Source organism: Toxotes jaculatrix, chromosome 16 (genome assembly GCF_017976425.1).
Source record: "Toxotes jaculatrix isolate fToxJac2 chromosome 16, fToxJac2.pri, whole genome shotgun sequence".
NCBI lineage: Eukaryota > Metazoa > Chordata > Actinopteri > Toxotidae > Toxotes > Toxotes jaculatrix.
In genome coordinates this window covers 24,469,083-24,485,529 of record NC_054409.1, presented here as the reverse complement: position 1 = coordinate 24,485,529, position 16,447 = coordinate 24,469,083, and the positions used below count along the sequence as shown (strand labels likewise).

The following is a 16,447-nucleotide window of genomic DNA, read 5'->3' as shown; positions in this document are numbered from 1 at the left end:
ATGTGAGCTGAGAGCAGGGGACGCCTCACACTGAGGTCTGCACCCGGGGCCCGGGGCCCGGAGCCCGGGGCCCGGGACCTTTATGTTCATTCTCTTAATGAAATCAATAAAAAGATAATTACAAACACACACACACCAACATTTGTCTCTAAAGCGTAGTGCAGTAGAAGTTGCCTATAAAGCACTGCAGAACAGCACATGATCAGTGACCGAGTGACTGATCACCGTGAAGGATGCGATGTGCTGCGTTCACGGAGGAACCGTGAGCTCGGTGAGGACAGGTTAAAGAACAGAAACATCCTCCACAGAGATCAAACAGCTCTGAGCTCAGACACACAAACTCAACACACACGTTTTTAGATTTGGTCTGACTTACACGTGTTGTGTGTGTCCTCGGCTCCGGGTCCATCACCTGCCGGAGTCACCTGGTGACTGTGACTGTTCTCCGCTCAAACAGCAGCTGATTCTTCAGACCTTTAACGATGTTCATTCACCACAGGGAAAACAAACAGGCTAAAAAAGCCCACAGCTAACTCACTGACCCCACTGTAACACTGTGCTTCCCTCCCAAAGCATTATGGGAACCGTAGTTTAAAAACCATAGAGGATGCTTCTCCCTCAAATAAAGGTGAGACCAAGAAATGAACACATTTCCTCCAGTAATGATCATTTCTAACAGTCGAGTTTTACTCCACGTTTATGTGATAAAGACAAACAGGGAGCCGCTGGCTCTGTGTACAGATGTTTTCTCAGATAAATGCTCCTTCGTTACAGTCACAGCAAACATCCCAGGTAAACAGGTGATGTGCAGGATGACAGAGTGAGGTCTAACAAAGCCTCTTGTCTCTTTACCTGGAGCTCAGGTGGATGTGGACGTCACACACAAGCCACGGACGCATCAGATGAACTTCACGTTGAGAATCAGTGAATGCACTTGCATATTCATTTCTGTTGGATCATGCAACACACTTTTAAAACACGCACTATGACAGCGCACACAGACGTGCAGGAGATCTCATTCCAGAACCTTCCACATGTGAAACAAACCGATGACAGAACAACAGCTAACCCGGACTGTTCCGGACACGTCAACGAACATTTGGCCCAAAAAAAAAAGCAGGAAGTGAGAATAAAGCGTCAGAGCTGATCTGACTGTTCATCTTTACGGAAGATTTAAAATATCAAAAAAAATAAAATAATAATAAATCAAACAAACAAAGAAATAAAGTTAAATACAACATACATGGTTATATGTCCTTAATCTTTATGGTCCCTTTGTTTGTGCATCAGAGGAGGAAAACGTTCTCAGATCAGAGTAAAACACCTGCATTTAAAATCTGACTGAAGTAAAAGTGTCATCAAAAGTATCATCAGGAAAAAACACTGTGAACATCAAAAGTAAAACTACTCATTACAGGAAGGACGGCATCATCCTAACCTACAATAACATGATCGTTTATCTGCTGATTGTATTTTGTGTAATGAATCTGAATCTGAATCTGAATCTGAAACGAGACAGAAGCAGAAAAAGTCAAGTGAAGAACAAACAGCTGAGAATCGATGTTTCAGCGTTCGGGTTAAATCTCTGATGTGGTTCTTCTGAAATCCAGCTGATACCGTTTGTTTGGAACAGTTCAGAGGTGGAACATGCAAAAGCCAAATCAGACGTGTGTGTCGTGTGAGGTGTTTACGTGTAAATACCTTCATACGTGGAATAACATGCAGCTCTATCTTCAACCTAACATCAGACACTGACGACACATCCAGCTACAAACACAGAAATAAAAAAGATGCAACGATTCCATGCAACAGTGCCACACCTTCATACATGCATACTCTGTGTAACATACACGTGTACATTCGTGACACATCATTACCACATGTAAGTTCAGGTTTATACGTCGTGTTGTTACAGGAAATAAAAGAGATTAAAAAACATAAAGAGCTTTGTTTCCTTTTCTTTACAGGATTTAGAAAATAAATCTTCCCACAGTAACAAACCAAAAGCAATTCAACACGTTTCATAATAAACAAAATATACAAGAAATGTATAAATAACATAGTTTACATAGTTTACAGTTCGACCGTTTACTGTTCCAGCAGAGAGGAGATGGAGGACGTGACAGAGCAGCTAACTCATGCTGTCCTCTTACGTTTGCTGGGGCTCTGTCCGGGGTCGACCTTCAGCTCACGATACTGCATCTGTCCATCAGAGACAGAGAGACAGACAGACACACACACACACACACACACACAGACAGACAGACACACACACACACACACACACACACACACACACACACACACACACACACACACACAGAGTTATGGTGTCAGATTCAGACTGTGACAAACTCTAATGTCTGACTCAGAGAAACAGTTTCGTCTTTTTAAACTGGTGCGACCAGGTTTCCCTGTCAGCACCAAGTAGGAGCCACGAGTTACCCACCACCTGGACATCAGAGGGAACTCTGGACAGAAAGTCCAGAAGCTCGTTGTTGTCAATCATGTACGGATCTCGAAGCTTCTTGGTGAATTTATTCACACCTGCAGAAAACAGAAAATTGTTTCTGAGTCCACGTGCGTCGTCCCTGTGCTGGTGTAAAGCTGTCGGTGAGAAACCAGGACTCACCCCACGCGAGAACCAGGTATCTTAGAGGTATGAGGTAGAGAAGAAGTGTGGCCAAGCATAAGGCAGTGATCGCCAGCCAGCTCAGAAAAGGCACTGTCCAGTTAAAGGTGCTGCAGTGGACAAAGAACAAAGCTCACATGAAAACTGTTCCACGCTGCTGTGACCCAGGCGTCTGCTTCACAGCAGCGTGGAACGACAGGCTGCTGACGTGCTGTGACGTGCTAACGTCGCTGTGAGCCGTTACCGGCCCTGAGACGCCATCACAGCCTTTTACTGCTGCATCACATGTTTTCAGTCTTACACGTGGTACCCACTTCTTTATCCTCTCTCCGTACGACGCCACCTCATCCAGAGCGCTCTGCACGCTGATGAACACGTCCTGGATGGCATACAGTTTATCCATGAAGCCTTTGGGCTCTGAGTCCTGACAGGAACGAGGGAAACATCAGTGTTTTCACACCTTTTGGCCAATGTCACACAGGAACGTACAGCTGTTTTAAAACGACACTACCTTGTCGTCCTTATCCTCCTCTTCATCCTCCCATTCAAACATGGCCTCCATCGACTGCAGCAGAAACAGAAGCATAAAACGTGTGACTGCTGCAACATTCGAAACACAAATTTCATTTTCTTCATTTTCTTATAAATGTAAATTAAACTGTGATGAAAATGCAGTTCAGCAATTACAGCAGAAAAAAAAAAGAAACACTCAGATCCTAGATGTTTTCTCACCATGTCTGCCGTGTCCCTGCTCGAGGAGAAGAAGTAGTTCCAGACCAGCAGCAGCAGCAACGCCAGCGGCAGCATGTAGAGCTCGAAGTTCCACACCACCACCACAAACAGCTGAGAGGAGGGAAACAGACAGCAGGTCAGCGGCTGCTTCTCCCGTCCTCTGATCCAGCTCCTCACGGCACAGCTGGATCAGCTGAGAACCAGCTTTAACTCTGTGAACCTTCTGTTGTTATTGATGTGCTCACAGGGAGGAACACTGCGTCCAGTAACGACCGGAGACCTTATCTCGTAATGACCCTGAGTCCTACTGCTAAACGTACAGAGTGCGAGTGTGTCGGTGTGTTTTCATACCAAGAAGGAGACGATGCTCCTCTGAGCTGACTCCCACTCGAAGCAGCTGTTGATGTAAGTCCCGTAGCTGATCAGGACCATGATGCATCGCTTCACACGGTTAAAGTTCTGCTGGAGCAACTGAAAGACACAAAGAATGATTTTATCATTTTCAACATTTCAGACAGAAGTCTGGAGATCTCGTCTTTTTTATGAAACACTCGGGGCAGATCTTCACAACAAGCTGTAAATCCTCATGTAAAGTTTTCACTGGAGGAAATTTTTTATTTTATTTTATTGCTTTTATCTCCGTCTTATTATCTCCAGTGGTTTTTACTGTCTTATTAAAGAGGGAGGGCAGATTCTTTATTGCTGCTGTTACTTCAAATCACTTCTCACTGGTTTCTTCTCATCGTCGTCATGATAAACATCACAGTAAATACATACATGTTTACACGTGCTTATTAACATACATGTTTGGAGACTTTCGGTTCTTCCTCCATAAACTTCTGCTCTGCAGGGACCACGGTCCTCAGAGCCGCTTTGACCTGAGGACAGAGACAGGTGCAGTTAGCTGGTTTAGCCCGGTGGCGTCCGACCCCGGGTTCACCCCGTCCGGTCGGGTCACCACATCAGTCTGAGGCGTCCTGAGATGATTGGCACTCACAGTGTTGTAGATGACATCGATCTCCAGGTAGACGACACCTTTGGTCGGAGCCGTCAGCTCCTTGTTTTTCAGCACGTAACTCTTCTGCTCACCGTTACGGATCTGACAGAAATAAAACACGGTCACGTTGGGACGTTTCTAACGTCCAAAGCTCAGACAGACCGTGTTCGCTGAGGCAGGTGTTTCAGTGCTGCTCAGATATCACGTGATTCCCATGACACTTACATGTAGTAAGGGGATGGCAACTTTTCCCAGGAAGTCGGCGCTCCGGTCTCTGTCCTCATCGAACACCGTCACCTCCAGCACCGAGTGAATGTCTTTCACGTTACTGAGAGACGACACAGTGACTTACACAGGGGAAACTACTTCTGTACAAAACCAACCACAGAAAACAGATGGGCGGAGCCTGAAGGTCACTCACAAGGTGAAGACTTTGTTCCACTCTGGACTGAGGTTCTTGTAAACAGTGTGTGTCTGCAGCCTGTCGTTATTCAGCTCCAGCACACAGAAAGGATCACTCTTACCTGCGGAAACAAGGACTTCGCTTTGGATTCACAGATGTTATTGGATGAATGTGAATCATGTCACATAGTGCAGTAGTATATAAGGACAGTAATGAATGTACGACGAGGCAGAAAGAAATGAGATGTTTTAAATCACCGGTTACGTCTGCAGCCATGAGACCTTCTGCTCTCAGCACCTTCACCTGCACGATGCCCACATCTCTGAAGTTAGAGAACGACTTCAACGCACTCTGCACACAGGACGACAGCACAACACTTCCTGCTCAGGTGCTTTTTTTTAACTGAGTGGATATTTCACCTGAGCTGACCTGTGTTTTTTCACCCAGACACTCCAGAGTCGTTCAAGTGCTGCTTACGTATCGTTTGAGTATCTCCCTGCGTTCCTGCGGGTCGTCCAGAGGCGTGATGGACAGGTCAGCGATGGAGACGTGGGACGAGGCCGTCAGCGTGACCAGCAGCACCACGTAGCCCCGGGACTCCTCCAGAGGCAGCTCCAGGTGATGGGTGTGCTCTTTGGCCAGAGTGGAGAGGTCCAGCTGACACCTGAGCAACACACACACACACCGCACACAGACACACACAGAACACGCAGAACACACAAAACAAACATCATTCCCCACAGAACGTCAGTGCAGCTGAGCACTGAACAGACGACACGTGGACATTCAAACACAGAAGAGACAGACTGACTGTCCAATGAAGTCGTCTCTCCTCCCGGTGTCTCTGTCCCACACTGTGATCTCCAGCTCTCCCCCCGTCTCCTCATACAGGTGCAGGTCAAACTGCTCCCTCCACTGTGGACTCAGGGTCTTTGGCACAGTCTGAACACACACGCACACACACACACGCACACACACACACGCACACACACACACGCACACACACACACACACACACACACACACACACACACACACACACACACACACACACACACACACAGAAGCAACAAGGTTAACTGTCATTTGAAGAAAGACTGGTGACTGTGTGTGTCCTCAGATATAAAGTCCACCACAGGACTGACGCACCTTGCTCCTGTACTTCTGGTGTCCCAGTCTGAACTTGACGTACGGGTCACTCAGGCCGTTCGGGTCCATGGGCATCAGGTTTCGACCTTCGATCAGTGCGATGCTGACGATCCCTCGCCAGAGCTGCGCTTTCCGATGCAGCTCTGAGAGACGCATGGACTGCTGCTGCTGGTCCACACACACGCACACACACACGCACACACAGACACACGCACACACAAACACATCTGAAACTGTTGTCAGATTTTCAAATGACTCCATTTTTAAAACCATGTTGAGAAATTATGTAAATATGATTTTAAATTTGGGATTTTAAAAATCTGTTGATGTTACTGTGAGAATTAATTCAGCACAATAAAGTTGTATTTTTATTCATGTAAAACTAAAGTTTCTAGACAGTTACTGTTATGACATTATGATGAGGTTTTGTCATTTCCACTCTGAAATGAATTAAAGCTGAATGAAACTGATGATGATTAAATTAAACCTAAAGTTCTGAGCGTCTGGTTCAGGGTTTGAAGAACAGCGGCCTGGTTACAGACAGCAACAACAATCAGCAGTTTCCCAACACACAACACGTTTGATGTCTGTCACCAAAAAAAAAGATAAAAATAAATGAATAAAATGGTCAGATGAGGCTCTGAGGTGATGTCAGGTGATGAACATGAACGTGTCAGGACAGGTAACGGAAAACTTCGACTGCACACACAGACGATCAGACGATGAAGAGGGTGGTTTACCTTCGTGGACCGTTTCCAGGACCTCCTGAGCAGCATTGTCTGAACATACATTAACATACATTATTTCAGCTGACTCCTACAGGGTGGCAACAGACTAATGGTTCAGTCAGAGGACTGCAAAACACGTGGTTTTAACACAGACACAAGAAAACAGTCACAGTCTTTTATCTCAAAAAAGGAATCGTTTTTCAGCCACTAGGGGGAGCTACAGGACAGTCCCACTTCTAACCGGAGCTCAAACAAGTGATGCAGAGGAGGAGCCGTGAGAGGAGGAGGAGGAAGAGAAGCTCCACGAATAAAGCATCTGAAAATAGATTCGAACAGTGAAAAACGTTCTGCTGAATATTCATCATTACGACCTCAGTTGTTCTTCACTCCTCCTCCCTGTCTCCCTCCATCCCTCTGCCTCATTGTTGACTACCTCTCTCTTCCTCTCTGACTGGAGCTGCAGCACAGACTGAGGCCTGTGATTAATTTATATACTGAATAAAACATAAGGAGACAGGCTGTGTTTAATATCTTAGAGCTGAGGATACATTTGGAAACCAGCTTCTCGTGTGAGAACACTGACGCTGATCAAAGACAAACCGTGTGTAACTGAGCATAAACTGTGATGATGACGAAGCCGACTGAAATGTAATCACTGCTGCTGCTAATCGCTCTCATCATGTCGTTTTTCAGAGGAACAGCTGTAAAAAGCTTCTGTCCACCACCTGCTGAGAGGACACAGCAGACAGACATGTTCCCCTCAGGAGCTGGTGGAGACCAAACACGGAGATAAGAGAGAGGGAACACTGGACTGAGAGTCCTCCACTCTCCAGATGAAGGACTGTGCTACTCTGTAACTGCCGGACGTGGAGAAAGGAAGTTAAGCAAAATATGCTGCTGAGTTGCATTATGGGAAATGTAGGATTACTAATAGTCTGAATATCTCAGCCTCTGCTGGTTTGGTTATGTCTCTTCAAAGTCCCCAAACTTTATGAAAACGAAATCTTTAACTACTCAGTAATGATTAAATTTCACTATCAGATATGTGTTTTTACAGCCTGTCTTTTCTTCTGTATTTAGGTCAGTCGCAGTAACATCCACTGCTGTAACAATAAAAATCATGAATTTCTGTTGGTTTTTGCCTTTTGAGGAGCGCGACACTGAGATCAGAGGTGAGGGGAAAATGTTTGTCTTTATTTTATTCATGAGCGCTGCAGAGGCAGAAGAACTACAACTAAAAAACTAAAGCTGTGAAGCAGGAAAAGCTCAGACAGAACGAAGCTGCAGGACGCCACTCAGATCCTAATCACCTCTACACTCACTTTGTTCACATAAGGCTTCCACCGATACGTCCTAACCTCCCACTGCTGCAGGAAACACAACCGCAAGATCGCAAAGATCACACGTGACAGGTTGTTGTGTGTGTACTCAGTGGTCAAATGTAAATAAGTACATTTATAGTACAGTGTACATACCGTGGAGTCTCGTCGTTCTTCTATGGGACTGTCTTTAGGCGTCAGGGTGACAGCCAGCTCCAGGGAGCCCAGGTCCTGATCAGGGTGCTGTGGATCCCTCAGCACCAGAGTTACAGGTATCGTCCTGTAACACACGGGTACGAACACGTGAGAAGGTTGACGGTGCCGCCATCGCCTGATGAAAGCTGCAGCTACAAGCACTGTGAAGGCTCGCTGATAAACACAGCTCCACACATGTATGTGCTGAGTCTGGTTTTTAACATACCCTGGCTCCAAAAGTGGTAATAAGAGACAGCAGGGGGCCCCACATAAAGGACCCATGACCACCCTGAGTTGCCACGAACCCACCATGAAAACAGCCCCATGAATGTGGTGGGAGGGCAACACAGTGGAACTGAAAAGGCAGTTTTGTTTCCAGAGGGGAAACCCGACACAAAGTGAAACCAAACGGTGGCACGAGCGTCGTTAGGGAAACACACCTCTGCTGCTCCAGAGACTCCAGGTACAGGTAAGCAGAACCCATGAAATCATCCTGAAGACCAAAGTCATAGTCAAAGACCTGCAGACACAGGAGACACAGGAAAATCTCCACTGACTCTAATGTTCATCAAGAACACATGTGGGAAAGCTTTGTGTGTGTGTGTGTGTGTGTGTGTGTGTGCGTGCGTGCGTGCGTGCGTGCGTGTGTGTGTGTGTGTGTCCAAGCCTGTACCTTCACATACAAAGGTTCACTCAGACTGTCCATTATTAAAGTCGTCTTCTCGTCCCACACTGGGTTCAGGTTCTTGTGGATGGTTTTGCTTCTGAACACCTCTTTACCGGCGAGTTTGAACTTGACATATGGATCACTGCTGCCTGCAAAGACACACAAGTCTGTCACAGACCCACAAAATCAATAACACAGAACAAAACAACAGAGAGATGAGGTATAACTGTACCTCCTCTGTCTCGCACAGCCAGGTTGTGGCCTCTCTTGAGTTCAATCTCCAGCTTATACATCCCTGAGCTGGGGGCGGCTCGCTCAGGAGCGACCCCCGAGGAGCATGGAGCAGCAATGCCCTGTTAGAAAAAAACGAATGCATCAATTACAAACAGCACAAGCTGAAATCAGTCAGTCCAACAGCGAGGAAGCCGCAGTCTCAAAGAGAACTCACCGGCATGTTCCAGATAAATGAACGGCACTAAGAGCCGACCGAAGCGTCGGACTCCTCACCTCCTCAGTTGGTTCGACGCTTGCACACACTGACTGAAGTGAGTCTAATTCAGCTCGGTAACTCGTCCCGTGGGTGACCACTAACAGGAAATTACACGAGAGCAGCTTCCTCCCATCTGTTTCGATTGTTGAGCTGATACTTTCACTGCAGCAACACTTGTGCTGTGGCAATGCACAAACTGAACGTACGAAACAGGCACACTGTGATACAACAAGGCCGAACACTGATTCATCACCTGCTGCAGATGCAAGAGGACGAATGTGTCTGTGAAGAAACTCGGAACATTTACAACTGACTCAACAACACCAGCAGCACACCAGCAGCACACGCATTCAACAAACCACAGTCATGTGAAAAACTACAGAAAGAGACGCAACACTACCACAAAGACACACAAAAAGACCAGGAAGGGATTCAGAACACCAACAAACAGACACACAAAATGACCCCAGGAGGATCAGGCCTTCACATTTTATCTAATCTGATGCTGTGCTTCAAGAATGAGACAAAAGCTACATCTGATGGATGAAATGGGCAATGATGATGATGATGATGATGATGATGATGATGATGATGATGATGATGATGATGGTTTACAGTCTCTGTCAGTGTCTTTCCAATACAAAAAAAGTTTCGGTTTGAATGTAAACAACAGAGTTAATCAAACGTGAATCTCATCATCCGTCACTTTTAAAGCTTCAACACACACACACACACTTACACAGATGCTCTGATCAATACCTCTATAATGTGATAATACATGAGGCTGCACTCTGTGGCTGTGGGATTTGAATAGCGATGTTTAAAACTAACGCTCTGCACAGATCAGCCTCTGGATCAGACGTCTCACCTGCGTCCAAGCATCGTCTCAGCTCGTCTCACAGCTGCTTCACTCAACCAGAAACCAGTTACACACATTATGAAACAGACTTGTTTCCTGAGTCTTTTGAAGTCCTGCTGGTGTTTTGCAAGCTGGGGAAATTCCACTGAACAGTCAGTGAAAGCTGACACACACACACACAGACACACAGACACACACACACACACACACACACACACAGACACACACACACACACAGCGTGGAGGAGGGCTGCTCAAACGTCGTCTCCGTCCTCAGGTGGAGGACATGGCAAATAGGGTAAGTCCAGTTCAGACGTGATGATGTTAAATAAGCTGATAACAGGCTGCGGGCGGAGGTGTACCAGGTCAACGCCACACCGCTGAAAACGCTGACGTGTCGTCACCTTATAAAGCTGCTTTGACTAACGTGTTCGTGAACAGGCGCCGGTTTAATCATCCACAGAGCAGCAACGTCCAACATTCACTCTGTTTTAGCTCTGCTTTCATCTCCACCACCCACATTCAGCAGCTGCTCTCTGACTGTGTCCTGCTGCTGCTGCTGCTGCTGCTGCTGATGATGGTGCAGGGTTTTCTTTTTTTATTATTCTTCCTCAGCTGTTTTGCACTCAGTCTTTTTGTCGGCAGTCAGCTGTGACATGAGGTTCTGATGAAAGTGTCACAGCTGATATGTGCTTCTGTTCAGCAGCTCTCACGGCTCTGATGAGACGACCTGTGGCCACAGAGTTTTAACAATACTCTGCAGCAGATCCGGTCTGGTAAAGGTTGGTGTGGATTTTACGGCGTCACTGTGGCACCGCACCGACGTGTCTGAACTCACGCTACATCTCGCCACCGTGGCTGCATGAATGGGGGGAAACAGAAAAGTGCAGCAGCCATAAACTGGCACCAACCTGGTCCAAAGCTGAGTCAGGGAGTTTATTTTATAGGAGTAACCAGGCTGCCACATTTAACAAGCTGCTTACAGGAGATTAACTGTCTTGTGGCAGTAAATCAGGAAGCAAAGCACCAAGCTGAGAATAGCATCAGATCACGTACAATCCCATCAGCAACACTGGTGCACACTTATTTTAGGGCAGTGTGTGTATTTGTGTTTACACACTCTCTACTAACCGTTATGTCCACTCTGTGACACCAGTCTACAACCAGCTGCTCCAACAAGCTACAGCTGCAGCTGATCTGTTAATGTGCCAGACACATGTTCAGGGACCCTAACGTGCTCTAAACGACAAACTAACCCTCTGTGTGTGAAGATTACAGGCCCTGGAGAGGGAGGGAGAACACATGGAGGAGCGTCCATCTCCCTCACGTCAACAGCAGCGTCCTCCGTAACATGATGAGCAAACCTCAAGGGCCCATTAGCATCAATGCAGCTGCCGATACAGACGGCAGTGATCAATACAGCAGAGAAGAGCCAGAGGAAGCTCAGGCTCTCAGGAACAGACTCACTATGATCGAACAGCTCTGCATCTCAAACCAACTGTGCTGAAGAAACGTGCGACAGTGTGAGTCGTACAGTTTCTACTGAGCCTCACACACAGTCAACCTGAGGACAAACACATGGGATGAACAAACCCAGCTGATGAACGAGTGCAGTTTGTGTCTGTGGATGTAAGGACATGGCAGCACATGTGTGTCTGTGCAGGACTCACACGGTGTGAAGCCAGTGGCTTCGAACAGACTGAGGTGAACGTGCTGCAGCTGATCGCACAGTTTCCTGCTGTCGTCATTAAAACCAGCACGTTGTGAACGCTTGTTTCAAGCAGCCGCTGTGAACATTTCTGTTTCTGTCCCAGCTGTCTCCGTCTCCTCCCTCTGTGGTGACAGCACAGAGCCACAGGTGACTCAACAGGTGCTGAAGTAACATGAAGTGGAAATCAGTGCTAATGTTAGCACGAAGCTAAGCTGAAAGCTGTTGAGCTTTGCTTGCTTTCATTTTTGTTTTAAATTGATTTTTCTTTCATCACAAACAGAAAAGGAAGGAATTCTAAAAATTAAACATAAAAAATAAACTATATTCATAAATACACGTGGGCCCTTTTTCACATTATGATCCTCAGGATATAAATTCATGGTAACTGAAAGTCCAATAATGATTGTTCATCACTGACAATGAAAATGTCTCAGTAAGATGCTGCTTATCCTGAAACCAGCCTACGTGTACATGAAGTTATATTAATGCAAACTACCAAACTAGTTTGTTTCTGTTAATCCTGTTTAGTTTAGCTTTGTTTAGTTTCAGTTTAACTCTGAACTATAAAAATTATAATAATAACCCGAGGTTTACTTGTACAGCACAACAATTAGTTATTTTCTAAAACTACAAAACACACAAGACACGGAAATGAATCACAGCGTGATGATGGTGATGATGAGCTCACCGACAGCAGCCGTACACATTTGGAGGCGAGGGAACAGGAATCATCACAAGAGCCACAGCGGAGTAACCCTCGAATCGCAAGACGGGACTCTGCCACCGGGTCCTCACTCAGAAGGAGATCCAGGGTCGAGCAGGATGCAGGGGGAAACACAGGCGAGGTGGAAGGTGGAACGAGGGGAGCAGGGATTATTGTTGAATAGAGAAACTATGTGGGACACATAGCAGAGGGAGAGACACTGAGGACACTACCGAGGCAGCTGAGGATCGGCTGAAAAATCGACTCCTGTAACCTCAGAAAGAATCTCCAGAGAAATCAGGTGCAGCACAGAAGGAGCAGGTGCGATAGTGTGGGTGTTAAAGCTGAATGAAAGGAGGAGGAACAGATGAGAAGGAGGGAGGGAGAGGAGGAACACGGCTGGTTGGCTTGACTTTAATCCTCCGGGGGAGTGAGCCTGACTGACAGGCTGCACAGGGTCACGGGCTGATCTGAGGTCAGTCTCGTGTCTAAAATACAGAACTGAATTTAAACAGCACGTGAAATAAACAGCTCAGCACATAAACCCTGTGAAACCACAACGTGATGCAGAATGTGTGAATGAGCGAGCTTTAAAAAGCAGCATGTCTGTTATCTGTTAACTGCAGAGCCTCAAACTGTTCATCCCACAGACACGGACAGGAGACATTTCTGTCCACTGTCTCAACGAAGCTGAAACAACATGAAGCTAAAGGACGGTTGTATGATCCAGGACAGTCCATCAGTGTTTGTACCGACTCTGAAAAAAATCAATAAAAGCTCATTTCTTCTTTTTCAAAATAACATTTTGACCAAATAAGTGAACGAACTAAAACAAACATCAGACTCGTCAGAAAGGCACGTTACAAAATTACAACAACAACTACACAAAACCTAACGTGCAACAACTGATGAAACACCCAAACAGACACACACACAAACACACGCACAGACACACGCACACACACAGACAAACACAAACACACACAGACACAGACAAACACACACACACAAACACACACAGACACAAACACACACACACACACACACAAACACACACACACAAACACACACACACACACACACACACACACATACACAGACACAGACAAACACACACACACACACAAACAAAGACAAAGACAAAGACAAAGACAAATCGTTCCTGACAATACAACCCAGACTCAGATATTTGTCTGTGTGCAAAAATTTCCTATCAACCTTAAAGCAAATGAGCAGTTTGTGATCCCTCTGTGAGTCTCCACACTCCGTCTCCACACTCCGTCTCCACGACTGTGAGACATGCAGGTCGGTACAAGTGGAGACACACAACGTCTGATGTCCCAGAGGGCAACAAACGTTCTTCAGGCAAAGAATGTTAAACTCTCTCTTGTCTCCTCCCACCAGCACAGTGTTTGGACAGTGCATGAAGCGTGACACACCTGTCTCTGCGGACAGAGACAGGTCCTGCTACACTCACAGCTGACACAACCGGCACAAACACATTTTCACACCACAACAATCGACAACTCGTCACCGTCACTTTCTCTGGTTTAATTCTAATAGTCTCTTGGACGTGCCGGCCGGTCCTCTGTCTCCAGGAGAGACTTCTCCAAATCACTGCTCAGAGACATGACTGCACCACCTCCGCTGCTCATTACACCCTGGAACTGAGCAGCTGTGCAGAGTTTGGAATACAAAGTAAAAGCCCTTTTCAGGCTGATTAAAAAAAACAGGGGGTGTCAGGTGAGTTCCCAGGTGTCACAGGGGGAGACGTTCTCACCACTGGTTAGCTAACCAGTGCTGTGTCGCCTCCCAGTAAAGCTCATCACTGGCAGTGAAAAGCTGCAGCTCTGACCCAGTTGTGTTGGCTGCCCACACCCTCCAACACTTCCCCCGTAAAATAACAATAAAACACTGTAATTACACATTTAGCAGGCGTTTCCATATCCAGGCTTCCTGTTTAACATCAGACTGAACCTTTCTTCTCCAGAATCCACATCCAGCTGTTTGTTTATGTACTCATGACGTTTTCTCACATTTTAGACACGATGAATTCATTTTGCCAAATTATCACAACAAATAAATTTAAAGTAAACTTAAATTGTTCTTTCTTAGTGCACGAGGCCACGACACTGTGCTGCTGGAGTCACACCATGATCCACAGTTGGTTGTAACTGTTGACAGCTGTAAACAGCTGCAGCCTGAGACAGGGCTGTCAGCGAGAGACGTCCTCTGTATTTTCCTGTGTGAATCACCATTTACAGACACATCCCAGCCGCAGTTAGCACAGTGTTGTTATCACCTGTGATTTCTGTGTTGGCTTCCAAACACACACACTTTCATGCTCCCTTAATAATTATAATAATAATTTCAAAATAAAATAATTTCAAAATAAAAGCCGTTTCCTACTGCACATCCTTTCTGTAAAATAAAGCCCCTGAAGGAGGCTGGTTCTCTCATCCCGTCACCTCCCAGTGTCCATGTGTGCAGCTCAGGCCTAGTTCAGCATCAGCTGCTTCACTTGTTTTCAGTTTGGTGAGAGTTTAAAGTTTTGTGACACAGGAAAATGGCTGACTGTGCAGTTGTGTGTGAGGCTGTGCTGCTTTGCTGTGTGTGTTTGTGTCTTTCTGATCGTTGGTCAGACACAACTTTGAATGCATCACTTTGGGCTTTAGGAGCCTGTCAAAGCAGCATGTCTGAGTGGTCGGAGCTCACCGGCTGTTCGTCCTGCTTCTCCTGCGTTTCTGCCGCCGCACCAGCTGTTGCCGCTTCGCCCTCGCCGCTGCCGCCGGCCGGTGGCTCGGCCAGCTTCTCCAGACACGCAGAGCCCAGAGAGGAGCTCTTGTGGTGGGACTGCACCAGCTGAGCCACCGTGGGCTTATTCGGGCTGGCGGACTTGTGCTTGGAGGACGACTGCAGCTTCTCCCGTCCGAGCCCGGAGCCGCCCCCCGCCGCTTTGCCGCAGAGCTGAGCCTCCTTCGCTTCCACGTCCACCTGAGAGGAGAAGAGCAGGTCGGGCTGCGAGGAGGAGATCACCCGGTCCAGGACGACGTTTTCCTTCCGCTTCATCTTCTTGAACATCCACATGCTCCGCTCCTTCTTGTCCTCGGGGTCTCTGGCGCCCAGCTTGGGGCTGAGCAGCGGTTTGGCTTTGGCCTGAAACTGTTTCCACATCGTGCTTTGTTGGGGCGAGCAGCTCTCATTCTGCTCCCCGTCGCTCCGATCCATTCCCGGCTCTGCTCGGAGATCAAAAACGCCGTCACACCGATGGACCGGCTACGGACCCGCCGACAAACTTGCGCAACCTGTGTTTACGCTGCCGAGCGGCATCAGACGGAGGAGGGCGGAGGGAAACACCAGCGCTCTACATGGATTTGGGCTGCACCGCTGGCGGTCGGGGTCCGGCCCCCTTCTCGGAAATATTTAGCCCACAACAGCAGGCGGCGACGGGAGGAGGACGCCAGGGCCGGACCTGAGAGTTTAGGGAGCCTCGACCAAACCCCCCCACCCGCCCCCACCTCCCCCACCTCCCCCACCCCGAATGGCAGAATAAATGCTTTTTACTGATGCTGAGTTAAAACTTAAACTGCTCCCATGGCACATGTCAGTAAAAGTGTCTTCATCTGCGGAGGAGTGGCACGTGGCAGTATAATACCAGCATTACACTGTGAATGACACTAAGAGGAGTTACTGTTTTTACTGTTTGTTTTTTTCATTTCCATCTGTTAAATTCTCCTTGAATGTTAATCATCAGGATTTTATTTCGCACGTGTTGGTTTCACATCTTCCCTGAAGCAAAAGTGCTCTACAGATTAGATTCAACTTTATTGACATGGCACAGAGTACAGGTACAGGGCCAGTG

At 47.0% G+C, this 16,447-nt stretch overlaps 1 protein-coding gene across 5 annotated transcripts; it reads right to left on the bottom strand.

Annotated features, from left to right (window-relative positions):
• Positions 1-666: 666 nt before the first annotated feature.
• mctp1b (multiple C2 domains, transmembrane 1b) lies at positions 667-15,919 on the bottom strand. 5 transcript variants are annotated; one of them, XM_041058870.1, is made up of 21 exons: positions 15,301-15,919; positions 9,055-9,175; positions 8,829-8,971; positions 8,596-8,675; positions 8,117-8,240; positions 6,654-6,692; positions 5,914-6,081; positions 5,576-5,706; positions 5,242-5,428; positions 4,973-5,115; positions 4,783-4,905; positions 4,587-4,689; positions 4,362-4,463; positions 4,168-4,242; positions 3,716-3,835; positions 3,365-3,475; positions 3,144-3,197; positions 2,947-3,056; positions 2,633-2,742; positions 2,450-2,547; positions 667-2,202 (listed from the first exon to the last, which is right to left on the bottom strand). In XM_041058870.1, exons 1-21 carry the CDS (start codon positions 15,811-15,813, stop codon positions 2,137-2,139), a joined length of 2,721 nt encoding a protein of 906 aa, XP_040914804.1. In that variant the 5' UTR covers positions 15,814-15,919; the 3' UTR covers positions 667-2,136. The 5 variants fall into 5 exon arrangements, with proteins under 5 accessions (XP_040914804.1, XP_040914799.1, XP_040914800.1 ...); XM_041058865.1 differs by having other exon boundaries at positions 4,783-4,885; positions 5,022-5,115; XM_041058866.1 differs by having other exon boundaries at positions 4,783-4,885; positions 5,022-5,115; positions 5,914-6,078.
• Positions 15,920-16,447: the final 528 nt, after the last annotated feature.